At 52.5% G+C, this 23,169-nt stretch overlaps 1 protein-coding gene across 4 annotated transcripts in view; it reads left to right on the top strand.

Moving 5' to 3' along the window:
• The window catches only part of LOC116937007 (uncharacterized), a 40,585-nt gene extending 24,183 nt beyond the window's left edge, over positions 1-16,402 (top strand). For 2 of the 4 annotated variants that reach the window (XM_076054514.1, XM_076054515.1), the window contains exons 6-7: positions 4,146-4,241; positions 9,791-16,402. In XM_076054514.1, the coding sequence (XP_075910629.1) occupies positions 4,146-4,241; positions 9,791-11,046 (1,352 nt within the window). In that variant the 3' untranslated portion in view covers positions 11,047-16,402. The remainder of the gene's footprint in view (positions 1-4,145; positions 4,242-9,790) is intronic. The other 2 variants (XR_012930348.1, XM_076054516.1) reach the window with 2 other exon arrangements.
• The last annotated feature ends 6,767 nt before the right edge of the window (positions 16,403-23,169 follow it).

Genomic DNA, 23,169 nt, shown 5'->3' with positions numbered 1-23,169 from the left:
CAGAGAGACACAGAGAGACACCCAGAGCGACACACAGAGAGACACACAGAGTGACACAGAGAGGCAGACACAGAGAGACAGACACAGAGACACACACAGAGAGACGGACACACACAGAGACACGCAGAGACAGACACACACAGGGAGACACACACCGAGAGACACACAGAGAGACAGACACACACATAGACACACACAGAGACACACACAGAGACACACACAGAGACACACCCACAGAGACACACCCACAGAGACATACCCACAGAGACACACCCACAGAGACACAACAACATCAACCGCCATTCGCCACTAAGTGGCGGTGACGTCACCACGACGCTTGTGCCAGGCTATGTGCACCCTGAGGCCACGTGAAGTGTCGAACGCCCGCTGGCAGGAGATCACGGGGCAGACCCAGGTGCCACGGGTCGACTGACTGAGATGATTGGCTGGTGCACCACCTGTGCCCCTACTGTGCCAACCTGCTGTGCTTTAGCCACCCGGCGCTCCGCTTGTTGTTGTGAGCGTTGCTCCTCCGCCCTCCGTTGTTGTTGGAGGGCGACTACCTCCAACTGCTCAGTAGCGTCCTTCACGAGCCTCCTCCACAGAGGCCAATCTTGACACCGCTGGTACCAGTCATCGGCAAGTCCACTCAGCTCCATGTCCTCCTGTACCACATCACTCCATTTCTTCTCTAGCCCGTGCCACGCCCGCTTAGCCCCCTCAATCCGGCCGAACAAAAGCTGTTTCGGCATGCGATGGCTGGGCATGCGGGCTACATGACCCAGCCATCGCAGCCTTCCCCGCCGGAGGAGCTCACCGATGGGACCTTGCCCAGATCTTTCAAGGATTTGTGAGCTCCTCACACAATCCAGTCTGGTTAAACCCAGGATGGATCGTAGGCAGGCCAGCCTAAATGTTTCTAACCGGCGAAGATGTTCCATTAAGGGGGTCAACGTTTCGCAAGCGTAGAGAAGGGAGGGAATGACCGTGGCCGAGAAGACCTGAAGCTTAGTGCGGAGCGACAGACCAGGTAGCTTCCACACAGCGTTACGCAACCGATGAAAAGATATTGCCGCTCGACTGATTCGGAGTGAGACCTCTGCTGTTAAACTGGAGCCAGTCATAAGCACACTGCCCAGGTATGGGAAACTCTCCACTCTCTCCACAACTGCCCCATCACCGATTGGGAGTTGTGGGGGTGGTGTGTCCGATGGTACAAAATACACAGGCAGGTGCTTAGTTTTGGTGGGGCTGATGGTAAGGCCCCACCTCTTAGTGGCACGCTCCAGTCTCAGCAGCAGCGTCTCCAACTCCTCCTCTGAATGAGCAGCTATTACCAAATCATCAGCATACCTAACGTGGTTGAGCAATAGGGAGCCATCCCTTGACCGCACCCGGGCATCGATCAGCCTCCCATTATATCTGTACCATATGGAGATTCCCCCGGTACAGCTTTTGAAGGCTTCACGAACTATGTGGTCAAAATAGATGTTAAATAATGTGGGAGCCAGAGGACATCCCTGTCGCATCCCAAAGTGTACAGGGAATGGCTCTGACTCCCGGCCACGTAGTTTTACCCGGGCCCGCTCACCATCATGAAGGTCCTTAATGATCGTGAGCAGAGGGTCAGGTACTCCAAAAGCACGAAGAACAACCCAGAGCCCAGGCCTACTGATGGTATCATAGGCCTTGACCAGGTCAATAAAGCAGAGATGTAGGTCTTGTTGGAATTCCCTACACCTCTGCTGTAGCAGACGGACAGAGAATATGGCATCTGTGCAGGACCGCCCTTTCCTGAAACCGCATTGGGGCTCCGCAAGCCTCTCCTCAGCGTGCCTGGCAAGGCGATGCCAAATAATCCTTGCCAGGACCTTTCCCGGCACACTGAGGAGTGAGATGCCCCTGTAGTTGTTACAGTCTGTGCGGTCCCCCTTCTTAAAAAAAAGGGGGACCACCAGGGCATCCTTCTAATCCTGCGGAACCCGTCCAGTGGTCCAGACCGTTGTTATGATGTCATATAGGGCAGTCTGTGCACAAACGCCACCCTCCCTCAGCATTTCGCTTGGGAGATCATCTCTGCCCGCTGCTTTTCCTGGTCTCAGACTCCGGATCGCCTTCAGTACTTCCTCAACAGATGGCACCTCAGCCAGCCACTCACCGGGGGTGACTTCTTCCAATATTTGAGGCACCGCAGCCTCAGCAGGGTCATCCTCACTTTGTGCCACGATGTTTTTCTGGCTGAGGGATTTCCCCTTCCCCAAGATCTCACGGAAATGCTCAGGAAACCTGCAAACCTGTTCCTGGGGATCCGAGATCGGATCACCATTCTTTCTCTTAAGAATGGTGATTGGTGTGGTGCTGCCAGTAACTTTTTTGATGGCATTGAAGAGTGATTTGTGTTCGTGGGCTACTGAGGCAGATTCCATCTCCTCAGCAACCCGCAACCAGCACTTATCCTTGCAGCGCCGCGCGGTTCTGTGAACCTCCGAGCGAAGGCTGTGGTAAGCGTCATTCTCTGACGTGGGATGCTGTAGACGTTGTGAGTGGGCCTGTGGTACTACTGATGTACGTAGTACTACTGCTGATGTACGTAGTACTACTGCTGATGTACGTAGTACTACGGCTGATGTACGTAGTACTACTGCTGATGTACGTAGTAGTACTGCTGATGTACGTAGTAGTACTGATGTACGTAGTAGTACTGCTGATGTACATAGTGCTACTGATGTACGTAGTACTACTGCTGATGTACGTAGTACTACTGATGTACGTAGTACTACTGATGTACGTAGTACTACTGCTGATGTACGTAGTAGTACTGCTGATGTACGTAGTACTACTGCTGATGTACGTAGTACTACTGATGTACATAGTACTACTACTGATGTACGTAGTACTACTGATGTACGTAGTACTACTGATGTATGTAGTACTACTGATGTACGTAGTAGTACTACTGATGTACGTAGTAGTACTACTGATGTATGTAGTACTACTGATGTACGTAGTAGTACTGATTATGTACATAGTACTACTGATGTACGTAGTACTACTGATGTACATAGTACTACTGATGTACGTAGTAGTACTACTAATATACGTAGTACTACTGATGTATGTAGTACTACTGATGATGTACATAGTACTACTGATGTATGTAGTACTACTGATGATGTACATAGTACTACTGATGTACATAGTACTACTGATGTACGTAGTAGTACTACTGATGTACATAGTAGTACTACTGATGTACGTAGTAGTACTGCTGATGTACATAGTAGTACTACTGATGTACATAGTACTACTGATGTACGTAGTACTACTGATGTACGTAGTAGTACTACTGATGTACGTAGTAGTACTACTGATGTACATAGTACTACTACTGATGTACGTAGTACTACTGATGTACATAGTACTACTACTGATGTACGTAGTACTACTACTGATGTACATAGTACTACTACTGATGTACATAGTACTACTACTGATGTACGTAGTACTACTACTGCGCTCTTGTTTCAACAACTGGATGTGTTTGACGAACGCCGGACTGATGCAGTCTTTAGACCAGTTCTCCGGCAAATGCTGAATTACACGGCAACTTTTCGCTGGATGGCACTTCGTATTTTCAGTTTTTATACCTGTTATTGATCATGAAAATGTTATATATGTATGTGCAGTATTTTCATTTTTTTATTTATTGTATGTAGTGTGCAATGTACTGTTTATTTTTAACACTGAAATCAAGCAAAGCTGCTCTGTCACAGCCTTTGGGGCGTTTGTTTGGTTTCGCCGGATCGATCCAGGACCGCCAGATAATGTTGGAAGCCGGATAATCGATAATCAACTTTACACAGAGAGAGCTACACAGAGATCCACACAGAGATACACAGAGACACAGAGAGATACACAGAGATACACACACCCCCTTGTTCCCATGTCTCATCTCCCCATGTCTCTCTATATTAGTCTGTCTCCCCGCGTCTATCCTGTGTCTCTCCCCATGCCTCTCCCTGTTTCCCTGTGTCTCTCTATATCTCTCTCTGCCAGTGTCTCTCCCTGTCTCCCCCTGTCTCTCCGTGTCTATCTCTCTGTTTCTCTGTGTCTCTTATCTCGCCATGTGTCTCTCTGTGTCCCAGGTGTCTCTCTCAAGGCGTCCGGTCCCATTTGTCCCGACTGTGGGAAGCGTTTCGCCAACAACTGGAACCTAAAGGCTCACAGCAAGACTCACACGGGTGGGAGAGAGCTATACATAGAGAGAGAGATGCATAGAGTGAGAGACTTACATCGAGAGTGAGAGTTGGAGCGATATATACATGGAGATGTACATTCATAGAGAGTGAGAGAGAGTGAGAGAGATTTACATAGAGCTGTACATGCAGAGAGAGAGCGTGAGTGAGAGTGTGAGAGATATGTACATACAGAGAGAGAGAGTGGGAGAGAGGGAGGAGGAGCAGGAGACACAAAGATGGCGAGAGAGACATGAGGAGGAGGAGGAGGAAGTGTCACTTCCTCTCCCTCCACATCTCCCTCTCTCTTACACTCTCTTACACTCTCTCCATCTCTCCATCTCTCCATCTCCCTCCCTCCACTCTCCCTCCATCTCTCTTTCATCCCCCACTCTCCCCTCCATCTCTCTTTCATCCTCCACTCTCCCCTCCATCTCCCTCCCTCCACTCTCTCCTCCATCTCTCTTTCATCCTCCACTCTCCCCCTCCATCTCTCTTTCATCCTCCACTCTCCCCTCCATCTCCCTCCCTCCACTCTCTCCTCCATCTCTCTTTCATCCTCCACTCTCCCCCTCCATCTCTCTTTCATCCTCCACTCTCCCCTCCATCTCCCTCCCTCCACTCTCTCCTCCATCTCTCTTTCATCCCCCACTCTCCCCTCCATCTCTCTTTCATCCCCGCTCTCCCCTCCATCTCTCTTTCATCCCCCACTCTCCCCTCCATCTCTCTTTCATCCCCCACTCTCCCCTCCATCTCCCTCCCTCCACTCTCCCCTCCATCTCTCTTTCATCCCCCACTCTCCCCTCCATCTCCCTCCCTCCACTCTCCCCTCCATCTCTCTTTCATCCCCCACTCTCCCCTCCATCTCCCTCCCTCCACTCTCTCCTCCATCTCTCTTTCATCCTCCACTCTCCCCCTCCATCTCTCTTTCATCCTCCACTCTCCCCTCCATCTCCCTCCCTCCACTCTCTCCTCCATCTCTCTTTCATCCCCCACTCTCTCCTCCATCTCTCTTTCATCCCCCGCTCTCCCCTCCATCTCTCTTTCATCCCCCACTCTCCCCTCCATCTCTCTTTCATCCCCCACTCTCCCCTCCATCTCCCTCCCTCCACTCTCCCCTCCATCTCTCTTTCATCCCCCACTCTCCCCTCCATCTCTCTTTCATCCTCCACTCTCCCCTCCATCTCCCTCCCTCCACTCTCTCCTCCATCTCTCTTTCATCCCCCACTCTCCCCTCCATCTCTCTTTCATCCCCCGCTCTCCCCTCCATCTCTCTTTCATCCCCCACTCTCCCCTCCATCTCTCTTTCATCCCCCACTCTCCCCTCCATCTCCTCCCTCCACTCTCCCCTCCATCTCTCTTTCATCCCCCGCTCTCCCCTCCATCTCCCTCCCTCCACTCTCCCCTCCCCCACTCTCCCCTCCATCTCTCTTTCATCCTCCTCCATCTCTCTTTCATCCCCCACTCTCCCCTCCATCTCTCTTTCATCCTCCACTCTCCCCTCCATCTCCCTCCCTCCACTCTCCCCCTCCATCTCTCTTTCATCCCCCACTCTCCCCTCCATCTCTCTTTCATCCTCCACTCTCCCCCTCCATCTCTCTTTCATCCCCCACTCTCCCCTCCATCTCTCTTTCATCCCCCACTCTCCCCTCCATCTCTCTTTCATCCCCCACTCTCTCTCCATCTCTCTTTCATCCCCCACTCTCCCCTCCATCTCCCTCCCTCCACTCTCCCCTCCATCTCTCTTTCATCCTCCACTCTCCCCTCCATCTCTCTTTCATCCTCCACTCTCCCCTCCATCTCCCTCCCTCCACTCTCCCCTCCATCTCTCTTTCATCCCCCACTCTCTCTCCATCTCTCTTTCATCCCCCACTCTCCCTCCATCTCTCTTTCATCCCCCACTCTCCCCTCCATCTCTCTTTCATCCCCCGCTCTCCCCTCCATCTCTCTTTCATCCTCCATTCTCCCCCTCCATCTCTCTTTCATCCCCCACTCTCCCCTCCATCTCTCTTTCATCCCCACTCTCCCCTCCATCTCTCTTTCATCCCCCACTCTCCCCTCCAAGACCATCTCTCTTTCATCCCCCACTCTCCCTCCATCTCTCTTTCATCCCCGCTCTCCTCCATCTCTCTTTCATCCCCCACTCTCCCCTCCATCTCTCTTTTCATCCCCCACTCTCCCCTCCATCTCTCTTTCATCCCCCACTCTCCCTCCATCTCTCTTTCATCCCCCGCTCTCCCTCCATCTCTCTTTCATCCCCCACTCTCCCCTCCATCTCTCTTTCATCCCCCGCTCTCCCTCCATCTCTCTTTCATCCTCCACTCTCACCTCCATCTCTCTTTCATCCCCCACTCTCCCTCCATCTCTCTTTCATCCTCCACTCTACCTCCATCTCTCTTTCATCCCCCACTCTCCCTCCATCTCTCTTTCATCCCCCACTCTCCCCTCCATCTCCCTCCCTCCACTCTCTCTCCATCTCTCTTTCATCCCCCCACTCTCCCTCCATCTCTCTTTCATCCCCCACTCTCCCCTCCATCTCTCTTTCATCCCCCACTCTCCCTCCATCTCTCTTTCATCCCCCACTCTCCCTCCATCTCTCTTTCATCCCCCACTCTCCCCTCCATCCTCCTCCACTCTCCCCTCCATCTCTCTTTCATCCCCACTCTCCCTCCATCTCCCTCCCTCCACTCTCCCCTCCATCTCTCTTTCATCCCCCACTCTCCCCTCCATCTCCCTCCCTCCACTCTCTCCTCCATCTCTCTTTCATCCTCCACTCTCCCCCTCCATCTCTCTTTCATCCTCCACTCTCCCCTCCATCTCCCTCCCTCCACTCTCTCCTCCATCTCTCTTTCATCCCCCACTCTCTCCTCCATCTCTCTTTCATCCCCCGCTCTCCCCTCCATCTCTCTTTCATCCCCCACTCTCCCCTCCATCTCTCTTTCATCCCCCACTCTCCTCCCCATCTCCCTCCCTCCACTCTCCCCTCCATCTCTCTTTCATCCCCCACTCTCCCCTCCATCTCTCTTTCATCCTCCACTCTCCCCTCCATCTCCCTCCCTCCACTCTCTCCTCCATCTCTCTTTCATCCCCCACTCTCCCCTCCATCTCTCTTTCATCCCCCGCTCTCCCCTCCATCTCTCTTTCATCCCCCACTCTCCCCTCCATCTCTCTTTCATCCCCCACTCTCCCCTCCATCTCCCTCCCTCCACTCTCCCCTCCATCTCTCTTTCATCCCCCGCTCTCCCCTCCATCTCCCTCCCTCCACTCTCCCCTCCATCTCTCTTTCATCCCCCACTCTCCCCTCCATCTCTCTTTCATCCTCCACTCTCCCTCCATCTCCCTCCCCCCACTCTCCCCTCCATCTCTCTTTCATCCCCCGCTCTCCCCTCCATCTCCCTCCCTCCACTCTCCCCTCCATCTCTCTTTCATCCCCCACTCTCCCCTCCATCTCTCTTTCATCCTCCACTCTCCCCTCCATCTCCCTCCCTCCACTCTCCCCCTCCATCTCTCTTTCATCCCCCACTCTCCCCTCCATCTCTCTTTCATCCCCCACTCTCCCCTCCATCTCTCTTTCATCCCCCACTCTCTCTCCATCTCTCTTTCATCCCCCACTCTCCCCTCCATCTCCCTCCCTCCACTCTCCCCTCCATCTCTCTTTCATCCTCCACTCTCCCCTCCATCTCTCTTTCATCCTCCACTCTCCCCTCCATCTCCCTCCCTCCACTCTCCCCTCCATCTCTCTTTCATCCCCCACTCTCTCTCCATCTCTCTTTCATCCCCCACTCTCCCTCCATCTCTCTTTCATCCCCCACTCTCCCCTCCATCTCTCTTTCATCCCCCACTCTCCCCTCCATCTCTCTTTCATCCTCCACTCTCCCCCTCCATCTCTCTTTCATCCCCCACTCTCCCTCCATCTCTCTTTCATCCCCCACTCTCCCCTCCATCTCTCTTTCATCCCCCACTCTCCCTCCATCTCTCTTTCATCCCCCACTCTCCCTCCATCTCTCTTTCATCCCCCGCTCTCCCTCCATCTCTCTTTCATCCCCCACTCTCCCTCCATCTCTCTTTCATCCCCCACTCTCCCTCCATCTCTCTTTCATCCCCCACTCTCCCTCCATCTCTCTTTCATCCCCCACTCTCCCCTCCATCTCTCTTTCATCCCCCGCTCTCCCCTCCATCTCTCTTTCATCCTCCACTCTCACCTCCATCTCTCTTTCATCCCCCACTCTCCCCTCCATCTCTCTTTCATCCTCCACTCTACCTCCATCTCTCTTTCATCCCCCACTCTCCCTCCATCTCTCTTTCATCCCCCACTCTCCCCTCCATCTCCTCCCTCCACTCTCCCTCCATCTCTCTTTCATCCTCCACTCTCCCCTCCATCTCTCTTTCATCCCCCGCTCTCCCTCCATCTCTCTTTCATCCTCCACTCTCCCCTCCATCTCCCTCCCTCCACTCTCCCTCCATCTCTCTTTCATCCCCCGCTCTCCCTCCATCTCTCTTTCATCCCCCACTCTCCCCTCCATCTCCCTCTCTCCACTCTCCCTCCATCTCTCTTTCATCCCCCACTCTCCCCTCCATCTCTCTTTCATCCCCCACTCTCCCTCCATCTCTCTCTCTTTCATCCCCCACTCTCCCTCCATCTCTCTTTCATCCCCCACTCTCCCCTCCATCTCCCTCCCTCCGCTCTCCCCTCCATCTCTCTTTCATCCTCCACTCTCCCCTCCATCTCTCTTTCATCCCCCACTCTCCCCTCCATCTCCCTCTCTCCACTCTCCCTCCATCTCTCTTTCATCCCCCACTCTCCCCTCCATCTCTCTTTCATCCCCCACTCTCCCTCCATCTCTCTTTCATCCCCCACTCTCCCTCCATCTCTCTTTCATCCCCCACTCTCCCCTCCATCTCCCTCCCTCCGCTCTCCCCTCCATCTCTCTTTCATCCCCCACTCTCCCCTCCATCTCTCTTTCATCCCCCACTCTCCCCTCCATCTCCCTCCCTCCACTCTCCCTCCATCTCCCTCCACTCCCCCCTCCATCTCTCTTTCATCCCCCACTCTCCCCTCCATCTCTCTTTCATCCTCCGCTCTCCCCTCCATCTCTCTTTCATCCCCCACTCTCCCCTCCATCTCTCTTTCATCCTCCGCTCTCCCCTCCATCTCTCTTTCATCCTCCACTCTCCCCTCCATCTCTCTTTCATCCCCCACTCTCCCCTCCATCTCCCTCCCTCCACTCTCCCCTCCATCTCTCTTTCATCCCCCACTCTCCCCTCCATCTCTCTTTCATCCCCCACTCTCCCCTCCATCTCCCTCCGCTCTCCCCTCCATCTCTCTTTCATCCTCCACTCTCCCCTCCATCTCTCTTTCATCCCCCACTCTCCCCTCCATCTCCCTCCCTCCACTCTCCCTCCATCTCTCTTTCATCCCCCACTCTCTCCTCCATCTCTCTTTCATCCCCCGCTCTCCCCTCCATCTCCCTCCACTCTCCCCTCCATCTCTCTTTCATCCCCCGCTCTCTCTCCCTGCCCCCCACACCACCACCACCGCCCCCCCCCCCCCCCAGACGTGCGTGACCGCCACGCCTGCCCGCTGTGCCCCAAGGACTTCAGCAACAGCTGGAACCTGGCCCAGCACGTGCGGGCGCACGCCGCCAAGCCCGTGCACGGCTGCGCGCGTTGCGGCAAGGCGTTTGCGCTGCGCTCGGCGCTGCGCAAGCACGAGGCGACGCACAGCGGGGCGCGGCCGCACGTCTGCGTGGACTGCGGCAAGGCGTTCGCGCAGCCGTCGCACCTGCGGGAGCACCGAATGATCCACACGGGCGCCTGGCCCTACGCCTGCGCCGAGTGCGGCCGCGGCTTCTCCCACCCGTCGACGCTGCGCACGCACGCGCGCACCCACACGGGCGAGCGGCCGCACGCCTGCGCCGAGTGCGGCAAGCGCTTCCTGCAGTCGTCCCACCTGCGGGACCACGAGCGCACGCACAGCGGGGAGCGCCCCTACGCGTGCCCGCGGTGCGGCCGCGGCTTCGCGCAGGCCTCCCACCTGCGGGAGCACGGCAGGGTGCACGGAGACGTCGGGGAAGGGGGCGGGGGCGGCCCGGGGGGCCCTCGGGGCCCGCGCGGGGGGGCCCGGGGCCCCCACGTTTGCGCCGTGTGCGGCCGGGCCTTCCCCAAGCGCCAGCGGCTGGAGCGGCACTGCCTCACGGCGCACGCCGGGGAGGGGGGGGGAGCGGCGGCGGCGGCGGCCGCCGCCGCCGCCGGTTACCGCCGGCACCGCGGCGGCGTTGGCGGCGTCGGCGTTGGCTACGGCGGCGGCGGCGGCGGCTACGGCGGCGTTGGCTACGGCGGCGGCGGCGGTTACGGCGGCGGCGGTTACGGCGGTGGCTACGGCGGCGATGGTGGTGATGGTGATGGTGGTGATGGTGGTGGTGATGGTGGTGATGGTGGTGATGGTGATGGTGGTGATGGTGGTGATGGTGGTGGTTGTGGTGACGAAGGCGGCGAGGGTGGTGATGGTGGTGATGGTGGTGATGGTGGTGGTGATGGTGGTGATGGTGGTGATGGTGGTGATGGTGGTGATGGTGGTGATGGTGGTGACGAAGGCGGTGGCGATGGTGGTGGGGGTGACGGCGGTGGTGGTTACGTTGGCGATTACGGTGGCGGAGATGGTGGTGGTGCTGATGATGACGGTGGTGGCAAATATGACGATGCTGATGGCGGTGGTGGTGATGGTGATAATGGCGGTCATGGTGGCGATGGCAGTGAAGGTGGCGATGTTGATTTGGAGGCAGCCGCAAGAGTGACGGAGACAGGGGAGTGAAGCCCCAATCAATAGTCCCATAGACCGGTAAACCCATAGAGTCCGGTAGGCCCATAGAGACCGGTAAACCCATCGAGACTGGTAGACCCATAGACCAGTAGACCCATAGACCAGTAGACGCGTAGACCGGCAGATGCGTAGACTGGAATATCGGTAGACCGGTAGACACTTAGACAAGTAGACTGGTAGACCATTAGACACGTAGATCGGTAGACACTTAGACCAATTAGACTGGTAGACTGGTAAACACGTAGACCGTTAGACACGTAGACCGGTAGACTGGTAGACCGGTAGACCGGTAGACCGGTAGACTGGTAGACCGGTAGACACATAGACCGGTAGACTGGTAGACCGGTAGACTGGTAGACCGGTAGACACATAGACCGGTAGACCGGTAGACTGGTAGACCGGTAGACTGGTAGACCGGTAGACACATAGACCGGTAGACCGGTAGACTGGTAGACCGGTAGACACGTAGACCGGTAGACACATAGACCGGTAGACACATAGACCGGTAGACCGGTAGACACGTAGACTGGTAGACCGGTAGACTGGTAGACCGGTAGACCGGTAGACCGGTAGACTGGTAGACCGGTAGACACATAGACCGGTAGACTGGTAGACCGGTAGACTGGTAGACCGGTAGACTGGTAGACACGTAGACCGGTAGACCGGTAGACACGTAGACCGGTAGACCGGTAGACCGGTAGACACGTAGACCGGTAGACCGGTAGACTGGTAGACCGGTAGACTGGTAGACCGGTAGACTGGTAGACCGGTAGACACGTAGACCGGTAGACCGGTAGACTGGTAGACCGGTAGACTGGTAGACCGGTAGACACGTAGACCGGTAGACACGTAGACCGGTAGACACATAGACCGGTAGACACATAGACCGGTAGACACATAGACCGGTAGACACATAGACCGGTAGACACGTAGACCGGTAGACACATAGACCGGTAGACACATAGACCGGTAGACACATAGACCGGTAGACTGGTAGACACGTAGACCGGTAGACACATAGACTGGTAGACACGTAGACCGGTAGACACATAGACTGGTAGACACGTAGACCGGTAGACACATAGACCGGTAGACACGTAGACCGGTAGACACGTAGACCGGTAGACACGTAGACCGGTAGACACGTAGACCGGTAGACACGTAGACCGGTAGACACGTAGACCGGTAGACCGGTAGACACGTAGACCGATAGACACGTAGACCGGTAGACCGGTAGACACGTAGACCGGTAGACACGTAGACCGGTAGACCGGTAGACACGTAGACCGATAGACACGTAGACCGGTAGACCGGTAGACACGTAGACCGGTAGACCGGTAGACACGTAGACCGGTAGACACGTAGACCGGTAGACCGGTAGACACGTAGACCGGTAGACACGTAGACCGGTAGACACGTAGACCGGTAGACTGGTAGACCGGTTGACACGTAGACCGGTAGACTGGTAGACCGGTAGACACGTAGACCGGTAGACTGGTCGACCAGAATTCACCTTTAAATCTGCGTCACTCCACGTGAATAGCGAAGTATTCTTCATGCATCCCATCAGCTTCACGGCCTTCTGGGCATTGTTATCTCGGCAGCGTTGGTTCAGCGCAGGAAAATTTCCATGCCAGGGTTTTTGGCTTGCAGTGTCTGAACCGCCACTGCCAGTGAACTGCTGCCCAGGTGTGATCGGCAAGGGGTCCCTCTCTGTGAGATATGGGACCCGGTTAACGTGCACAGCACAGCTCCACATCGTTACCCCTGCCACAACGGTAGTGGTGGGGTAAAGTGTGGATACCTTCCACCCCCCTCCCTACGACGTCTAGTCTGGTCAGCGTGGAAGAGTCGTGTTCAGTGTTAGTCGCTGGGGCTCCCGCAGGGTTCAGTGTTAATCACTGAGGCCCACAGAGTCAGGTTAAGGCTCCCATAGGGTTCAGTGTTAATCACTGAGGCCCACAGAGCCAGGTTAAGGCTCCCGCAGGGTTCAGTGTTAATCACTGAGGCCCACAGAGCCAGGATAAGGCTCCCATAGGGTTCAGTGTTAATCACTGAGGTCCACAAAGCCAGGTTAAGGCTCCCATAGGGTTCAGTGTTAATCACTGAGGCCCACAGAGCCAGGTTAAGGTTCCCATAGGGTTCAGTGTTAATCACTGAGGCCCACAGAGTCAGGTTAAGGCTCCCATAGGGTTCAGTGTTAATCACTGAGGCCCACAGAGCCAGGTTTAGGCTCCCGCAGGGTTCAGTGTTAATCACTGAGGCCCACAGAGTCAGGATAAGGCTCCTCTAGGGTTCAGTGTTAATCACTGAGGCCCACAGAGTCAGGTTTAGGCTCCCATAGGGTTCAGTGTTAATCACTTAGGCCCACAGAGCCAGGTTAAGGTTCCCATAGGGTTCAGTGTTAATCACTGAGGCCCACAGAGTCAGGTTAAGGCTCCCATAGGGTTCAGTGTTAATCACTGAGGCCCACAGAGCCAGGTTTAGGCTCCCGCAGGGTTCAGTGTTAATCACTGAGGCCCACAGAGTCAGGATAAGGCTCCTCTAGGGTTCAGTGTTAATCACTGAGGCCCACAGAGTCAGGTTTAGGCTCCCATAGGGTTCAGTGTTAATCACTGAGGCCCACAGAGCCAGGTTAAGGTTCCCATAGGGTTCAGTGTTAATCACTGAGGACCACAGAGCCAGGTTAAGGTTCCCATAGGGTTCAGTGTTAATCACTGAGGCCCACAGAGTCAGGTTTAGGCTCCCATAGGGTTCAGTGTTAATCACTGCGGCCCACAGAGCCAGGTTAAGGTTCCCATAGGGTTCAGTGTTAATCACTGAGGCCCACAGAGCCAGGTTAAGGTTCCCATAGGGTTCAGTGTTAATCACTGAGGCCCACAGAGTCAGGTTTAGGTTCCCATAGGGTTCAGTGTTAATCACTGAGGCCCACAGAGCCAGGTTAAGGTTCCCGCAGGGTTCAGTGTTAATCACTGAGGCCCACAGAGCCAGGATAAGGCTCCTCTAGGGTTCAGTGTTAATCACTGAGGCCCACAGAGTCAGGTTAAGGTTCCTCTAGGGTTCAGTGTTAATCACTGAGGCTCAGCCAGGCTAAGGCTCCCGTAGGGTTCATTGTTGTTGCTTTGTGGCTGTGACCCAGTCCGCTGTGGTTATTTGGATGCCCATCTTGAGTGGTCGTGTCGGTTTGTAGTAATCCCGAAGGATTACTACCCCCCTGTCACTGTGTAATTGGATTATATTTGCTTTAGCATGTAGCTGGCTCGATTTACCGTTAATGATGATTACCTTTTCATTTTGTACGGTAAAAGATTCAACGTGAATTAATCGGTTGGCTCCATGTGGCTTCTTTTTCGCTACTCGCATGGCCTCCAGCAGTATCGCTGTTTCACTTAATCCAGACAAAGGTCCCCCATGTAGCCTCAACAGACTTATTCGGGCAAGTGCTGCTAGTAGCGAGCAGCAGCGCCTATGAAGGCTCGCACTGTGGCACAAGAGGGTGGGTGGAAAACAATGTGCCCGGCCGCCTTTGTCTCCCTAGTGCCGATGTTTAATACACACCAACACCAGATACTCATTTTATGCCATGGGGAGCCCCATGACCGGTTCAGATAATTTCTATCACTGGTGTTGATGGCCGTGAGCGGGAATCGAACTTGGGTCGCTGAGTTCGTCGCGCAGCAGTGCGCTAACCACTGTGCCACCGCTCCTCGCTCACACAGTCGCAAAGACGAAGCTCCCCCAGGTAGCCCCTAGCAGGCTGTTGGGACAAGTGCTATTCGTGTTAGCAGTGCGCGAGCTATCCAATGTGCCCACTGCTGCGCCACCATTCCCCACTCAAAGGTTCCCTCGGTAGCTCGCACAAGGCTGTAGAAGCAAGTGCTGTTAGCGAGTAGCAGCGCCTGTGAAGGCCGGCACTGTGGTACACGACGGGTGCGTTGCCAGCACCACACCCAGCCGCATTCGTCCACCCAGTGGTGATGTTTACACACTGCAATATTTACTCATTTGAAGCGGAGTTTACCGCGACGATGCCCCGGACCAGTTCACATCATCGTCACTGGTGTTGGCCCTGAGCGGGAATCGAGCCCGGGTGGGCCTGGGTTCATAGTACGCCGGTTCCATGTTAACATTGCCCCATAGACTTTATTTAGGAAACCGGTTCCCTATCTAATTAACATTGCCCCATGGTGGCGAGATGTTATCTCCCTCGCTTGGTATGCAGGAGGTCGCGGGTTCGACCCCGACGCTAACGACGCCTGTCGGAATATTTGCTGTCTCCATCCCCCTTTTCCCGTAGTCACGTGGATTTTTCTCCTGGTCCTCCGGTTTTTTCCCTGCACCTTTATTAGAATTAACGTCGCCACGCATAGAGGAGCATTTGGCTGCAGTATACGGACGTCTGCTGTGACGGTGTGGGTGAGCTGATGTGGCTGAGGTTACACGAGGTCAGGAGAGGCGAGTGGCCAGGGTGGAAAATCCCTCAAAAAACGCCACCTTCTGGAAGCAACGGTGCCCCTCCGTGTGGCCCCAGGTGAGGGCGTAGTCGGCTATGTATGATAGATGGCAGGTGTTGTCAACAAAAAATCCGGTTTAATACACATTTTCGAGATTCCGATTGGGGGACGCTGCACGTGCCAAGTTGATTGACAGGAGCCGAGAGGCAGCTAATTGGCTGCTAGGGAGACGGGCCGTAAGGGCGGGACTACATTTTAAGCGGGCGGGTACGGGGAGAGACGATCGACGGCCATCAGGACCAAGGGACTCCCGGAGAAGACCAACGATGAGTGCTTGGCGCGGGCTGTTCTGGGACCAAGACTGCAGCAGCACCGAGCTGTTGACGTGTGGGTGGAGGCTTCCACCAAGTCCACGGACCACCTTTTGAGTGCGGTTGTAAATGCAAACCAAGACGCTCCTGGTGGGTCCTGTGAATCCTTGAGGCAGCACACGACTCTGACCGCAGTTCCGTGTACCCTGGATGTAGGCTGCCTCATCCCGTCACCAAAGAGTGGAGTGTGCATGAGGGTTGGTACGACCGGTCGCCATGTTTTCTGTATATGTTTTATTACCACTGTGGTCTCTTATAATCAACACATAGAGGCGCTGTGTGGATGTTTGTTCGAGTTTCAAGGAGGCGGTAGTCGTCGGTATTCTGTGATTTGTCGATTTGCGGGGGTGCTTTGCGAGAGTTTTGAAAAGTCGGTTGTACTTGGTGTTCTGTAATTGTTGATGCACGGGGGCGCTGTGTAGATGTGTGAAGTTATTATCCACCACGTATTGATTCGCGTCTTTGGATAAAGTGTCTCAAGACATAGTTAATAAATTCTAAATCTCGTTAAGGTTCACTATATTCTGGGTTGAGTTAATGTCCATTTTTTTTAGGAAATTGCATGGAAGAGAAAATGTATCCGAACTCCTCTCTCTCTCTCTTTCTCCCATATTAATAAAAAAAGAGCAACTCTCACACCCGCTAAATAAGTTAATCGACTTGCGACATGGACACTCGCTAAATAACTTAACCAACATGGACACTCACTAAATAACCTAACCAACATGGACACTCACTAAATAACTTAACCAACATGGACACTCACTGAATAACTTAACCACATGGACACTCGCTAAATAACCTAACCAACATGGACACTCACTGAATAACTTAACCAACATGGACACTCACTAAATAACTTAACCAACATGGACACTCACTAAATAACCTAACCATCATGGACACTCGCTAAATAACCTAACCATCATGGGCACTCACTAAATAACTTAACCAACATGGACACTCACTAAATAACCTAACTATCATGGACACTCGCTAAATAACCTAACCAACATGGACACTCGCGAAATAACCTAACCAACATGGACACTCGCTAAATAATCTGAACCAACATGGACACTCACTAAATAACCTAACCAACATGGCTACAGTGGTATCTCGGTATATGTCGTTATTTCGTTCCAGAAGGTAGGAATTATACCGAAAATGCCGAATACCAAACGATTTTTTTCCCATAAGAAATAAAGGGAAAGGAAATAATCCATTCCAGAGTATAAGAAAGTATATTTTATATGGCATATTATACCTTAATGGGGTTAAATAAAATAATTTAGACACTCCTTATTACTAAAATGGATACATACATTTAAATGACAAAAAACACGTGTGCACTCAACGAGATCTACTGTACAGGCAGACTGAGGAGCGGCGCTTTGTTTCTATCGTGAACGGGCTATAGGCAGGCACGCGGTGACTCATCCCGACCCATACAAGTTCTAGCAAGCGCTTCGTATCCCAAGCAATACGTCCTATCCCAAGAGATGTTTTTTTTCGTCAAAACACGACGTGTACCAAATTCGACGTATTCCAAGGAGGTCGTATACCGAGGTATGACTGTACTCACTAAATAACCTAACCAACAGAGCCACTTGCTAAGTAACTTAACCAACATGGACGCCCACTAAATTACTAAATCAGAATCAGAAAGAATCAGAATCAGAAAGGGTTTTATTCGCCATGAAAGTTCACACCGACACGGAATTTACTTTGGCAGGATGGTGCATACATTCAACATATAGGAATCTAAAATCTTAAATAAGTTTTAAACAAGTCTTACTATAATAAGGGTTAAAAGTCTAACACCAAGGGGCTGAAGTATATAAAATTGAATAAATATCGAATATAAAATAGCTTTAAGATATAATTAAAAAATAAAAAATACAAATAGGTTGACATAGTTAATATCGGCAAGGTGTCATTATGTAGATAAAATGTTAAAAACAGTGTAAGCCCTTGGCCTTGTTTAACAGGCCAGCAGTAGATGGGAAGAAACTGTTTTTATGGCGTGCGGTTTTGGTCCTGATGGACCGAAGCCTTCTGCCGGAGGGGAGTAGCTGAAACAGAGAGTGTCCAGGGTGGGAGAAATCGGCCATAATCTTCCTCGCTCGCCTCATGGACCTTGTCGTGTGCAGGTCCTCGAGGGTTGGTAGATTGCAGGCAATTACCTTCTCAGCAGTGTGGATGATACGCTGCAGTCTGCTCTTGTCCTTGGCAGTGGCAGCAGCGTACCAGACGTTTATGGAGGAGGTGAGGATGGATTCAATGATCGCTGTATAGAATTGCACCATCATTGTCTTTGGCAGGTTGAATTTCTTCAGCTGCCGTAGAAAGTACATCCTCTGTTGAGCTTTCTTGGTGAGGGAGCTGATGTTCAGTTCCCACTTGAGGTCCCGGGAGAGAATAGTGCCCAGGAAGCGGAAGGACTCTACAATTTTGACTGGGGAGTCTAACAGGGTGATGGGGGTGAGTGGGGCTGTATTCTTCCTGAAGTCCACAACCATCTCAACTGTCTTTAGAGCATTTAGCTCTAAGTTGTTCTGGCTACACCAGGTCACCAGATTGTCAGCTTCCCACCTATAGTCAGACTCATCCCCACCAGAGATCAGCCCAATGAGGGTGGTGTCGTCCGCAAACTTCAATAGTTTGACCGACAGATGATTGGAGGTGCAGCTGTTGGTATACAGGGAGAAGAGCAGAGGGGAAAGGACGCAGCCCTGAGGAGTTCCGGTGCTGATGGACCTGGAGTCAGAGACTTGTGTTCCCAGCTTAACGCACTGCTTCCTGTCAGACAGGAAGTCTGTGATCCATTTGCAGGTGGTGTAGGGCACGTTCAGCTGGAAGAGCTTGTCCTGAAGCAGGGCAGGGATGATGGTGTTGAAGGCAGAGCTGAAGTCCACAAACAGGATCCTGGCGTAGGATGCTGGGGCATCCAGATGCTGTAGGGTGAAGTGGAGGGTCATGTTAACTGCGTCGTCCACAGACCTGTTGGCTCTGTAGGCAAACTAAAGGGGGTCCAGGAGTGGGTCTGTGATGGCTTTAAGGTGTGCCAGGACCAGGTGCTCAAAAGACTTCATTACCACAGATGTAAGGGCGACCGGTCTGTAATCATTTAGTCCTGTTGGCCTTAGCTTTTTGGGCACAGGGATGATGGTGGAGGACTTGAGACAGGCTGGTACATGGCATGTCTCCAGGGAGGTGTTGAAGATGTTGGTGAACACCGGATACAGCTGGTCAGCGCAGTGCCTTAGGGTGGCTGGAGAGACAGAGTCCGGCCCGGCTGCTTTGCGTGGATTCTGCCTCTTGAAAAGTCTATTAACGTCTACCTCCTGAAAGGAGAGAGTCGTCTCTGTAGTATGGGTGGGGGATGGGGCCTTTTGGGTGGGAAGGGGTGGTTCAGGACAGTTCAATTGTCTTTCAAATCTACAGTAGAACTCGTTCAGGTCGTTGGCTAGGCGGGAGTCGTTAGTGGTGTGGGGGGCTCTGGGTTTGTAGTTGGTGATCTGCCTGAGCCCTCTCCAGACAGAAGCAGCGTAGACAGAAGCAGCGTCGTTTGTAGAGAACTGGTGTTTTTAGTCTCTCTGAGTACAGTCGTTTAGCCTCTCCTCACCGCTTTGCTAAACCTGTTCTTCGACTGCTTGAATCTGTCTCTTCTCCACTCCTTAACGCTTCCCTCCTTCTCCAACCTCAACCTTCTGAGCTTTGCTGAGAACCAGGGCTATTGTTTAGGGTTCGGTTTTTAACCAACATGGACACTCGCTAAACAACCGAGGTTTAAGCGTTTAGTTGTTAGGGTTAGGGTTCGGTTTAAGATTTAGGATTGGGTTTTAGGGGTTAGGGTTGGATTAGGGTTGAGGTTTAGGATTAGGGTTTATGGTTAGAGGGTTTAGGGTTAGGTTATGGTATAGGTAGGGTTAGGGATTACAGAATAGGGTAGGGTTTATGGTTAAGGGTTTGGGGTCAGGGTTAGGGGTAAAGGTTTTTGGTTCTCGGGTTATGGGAGGGTGAGGGGTTTGGGGTTAGGATTAAGGGTTTCAGGTTAAGAGTTTCGGGGGTTAGGGTTTGATGATGATGAGGCATGTGTGTGTCTCGGGAGACGATTCTTTTGCACCTTACAGTCAGCCGTGAGTTTTGCAGCACCTAGAATGACTTGGTAGGCCAATTCTCTATTGGCAATCCTTGCCACTGCCATTTGTAAGTGAATGCAGTGGCAGCTCCAGGGGTGTTTGTTGCCCTTTCTTTTACGTAGTTCCCTCTTGGTCTGCGCACGGTGTGGCTGTCTTTTCTCCTCGCCTCTCCTGAGGCCTCCGTTCACAGCCTGCCGCCAGCTGAGTCACTGGCCGGCAGTGTGCTCCCAGTTCCCCTGGGTTGATGTAGCAGCTCTTCATATCCCGTTTGCAGATATCCTTGGAGCGCAGGACCGAGCACCCAGTGGGTCGTGTGCCTGATGCCAGCTCGCCGCACAAGACGCCCTTGGGTATTCTGGCGCATGTGTCCAAGCAATCTCAGGTGAATATGACTGAGTAGAGAGTAAATGCTGGGAATGTTGGCCAGCTTGAGAAACTGAGGCGTTCGGCATGCGATCCTGCCATCTGATACTGCGGATGTGCCTGAGACAGCGGAGGTGGAATGTGTTTCGTCTAATGTTCTCGACTGGCGTGTGTTGTCCAGAACTCGGACCCATCGAGGAGGGAGCTAAAGACACAGGCCCAGTACACCTGTACTACTTGGTGTTGAGAGTTAGGGATTTGTTCTCCCACACTTTTTTGGCCAACCTGAACATAGCTGTAGACGCCATTCCAATGCGCTTGTCAATCTCTGTGACAAGGGACAAGTTGCAGGTGGTGGTGGAACCCAAGTAGGTGAAGTCCTGAACAGCTTCCAGGGTGTAGCTGCCATTTTTCATGAGGGGTGTTTCTGACATTCTGGCGCATGACATTGGCCTCTTTCAGGCTGATTGTCAGGCCAAAGTTATTGCAGCCATTGGCAAGGCTGGTGGATGAGTGTCTGAAGACCTTGTGCTGTGTGAGCTGTCAGCGCCTCAATCATCGGCGAATCGGAGTTCTCTGATGAAGGACTTTGCGGACTTTGGTTTTGTATCTGAGGCGGTCAAGGTTGAAGAGTTTGCCATCAGATCGACTCCCTCATTTGCTGGCCCAATGGCATGTGTGAGCATGAGTGAGAAAAAGATGCCAACCAGTGTTGGGGCAAGCACCCCACCCTGCATTACACCACTGAGTATAGGAAATGCCTCCGAGGTGATGCCGCTGTGCTGTGTTGTCATGGAGAGAGTTTTGATGCCAAGTATGTTCGCATATTAAAGTCTTTTTAGATATGAAAGTTGCTGAACACAGCAGAGTTTGGTTCCTTCCTAAGTTCACGCGTAATGATCATAATTATAAGAACTGTATTCCTGCGGCGAGATCTGAATCCTTAGATCGGACGTTAATTACACTAAAGTCATAATCAGTAAATGTTTCAGCGAGAATCATAATCAGTAAAGTTAAAGTGAGAATCATATCATCACGATTGGTAATACAACCCCTAGACAAGAAGCTAGGCATCACATCACACATCAATCACAAATAACCACACAGAATATACCCCTTGACAACGAAAGAGCCAATAATAATAATACACGTAACTACACACACCGATTGATTATAATACAAACACAATAATACTCCTACATCCACACACACACATCTAAAATACACATCATACACGTACATTTCACGTAACATTTTACACTCAGATTTGCGTAATTTTCCATGATTTTTAATTAAAAAACACAACACAAATATGCAAGATGTGTCGTCGTTTTAGGGGTTGATGAAGGCTGCGTTGGAATGCTTGAGAGAGCTCTGGGAGGGTAGATCTTGGCACAATTGATGCATGGGTAGCGCTTTTGTTTGAGGTGGTGTATTTTTTTGGGCGCAGTCTGACCTTCCTGGATACCAGTGAGTTATCGGTGTCACAAACTTGCACTGTGGAAGCTGCGTGTGATGAGTGCTGGATTGAGGAGGGCTCGTCTGGTGATGACGAGGTCCAGTTGGTTCCAACCGAGTGACCTTGGTTGTCTCCATGACACTTTATTTCAGGGTTTTGTGAGAAAGAATAAGTTTGTGATACAAAGATTGTGGTATGAGCAGAGCTCCAGTCGTCTTGGCCGCTGACTTTCATTTTTCCGATGGCCAAGGCAAGCAGGCTACGCATCGTGGGTCAGCCCCCAACCCTTAGCGTTGAAGTTTCCCAACAGAAACGTGTGCTCAGAGCTGGAAATTTTGCAAATGATATTGTGAAGCTTTTCATAGAACTAGTCATGACTCTCCGGAGGTGAGTGGGAGTGTTGGGGCATAGACACTCAGGATGTTTACATGGCCAGAAGCAGTGAGCAGTCTCATGAGCAGAATTCGCTGGGAGTTCTGGTTCTAACATGCCCAAGGAGTGTTTGTTTTTGACAGTGAACCCAACGCCGTGTCTCCTTGGTTTCGTTCTGCTGTTTGCCTTGCCAGTGTGAAGTGTCACTTTCTCGTAGTGAGCCACTGCCAAAAGTCGGATCTCCTGCAGTGCTGCAATATTCCACGTGAAGTCTCGACAGTCCCTGTCGATAACTAAGGGTTAGTGTTATAGTTTGGGGTTAGGGTACCAGTAGGGTTTATGGTTAGGGTTATGCTAAAGGTTTAGGGTTAGGGATTAGGGTGTATGGTTAGGGTTAGAGCAAGTTAGGGTCAGAGTCGGGGTTTGGGGTTAGGGTTAGGGTTTGGGGTTAAGAGTAGGGGTTGGGGTTAAGAGTATGGGGTTGGGGGTAAGAGTAGGGGTTGGGGTTAAGAGTAGGGGTTGGGGTTAAGAGTAGGGGTTGGGGTTAAGAGTAGGGGTTGGGGTTAAGAGTAGGGGTTGGGGTTAAGAGTAGGGGTTGGGGTTAAGAGTAGGGGTTGGGGTTAAGAGTAGGGGTTGGGGTTAAGAGTAGGGGTTGGGGTTAAGAGTAGGGGTTGGGGTTTAAGAGTAGGGGTTGGGGTTAAGAGTAGGGGTTGGGGTTAAGAGTAGGGGTTGGGGTTAAGAGTAGGGGTTGGGGGTTAAGAGTAGGGGTTGGGGTTAAGAGTAGGGGTTGGGGTTAAGAGTAGGGGTTGGGGTTATGAGTAGGGGTTGGGGTTAGAGTAGGGGTTGGGGTTAAGAGTAGGGGTTGGGGTTAGAGAGTAGGGGTTGGGGTTTTAAGAGTAGGGGTTGGGGTTAAGAGTAGGGTGGGTTAAGAGTAGGGGTTGGGGTTAAGA

This window comes from Petromyzon marinus, chromosome 66 (assembly GCF_048934315.1).
Source record: "Petromyzon marinus isolate PM22_M1 ecotype Great Lakes invasive population chromosome 66, UKy_Petmar_22M1.pri1.0, whole genome shotgun sequence".
Taxonomy (NCBI): domain Eukaryota; kingdom Metazoa; phylum Chordata; class Hyperoartia; order Petromyzontiformes; family Petromyzontidae; genus Petromyzon; species Petromyzon marinus.
This window is presented reverse-complemented; position numbering and strand designations above follow the sequence as displayed.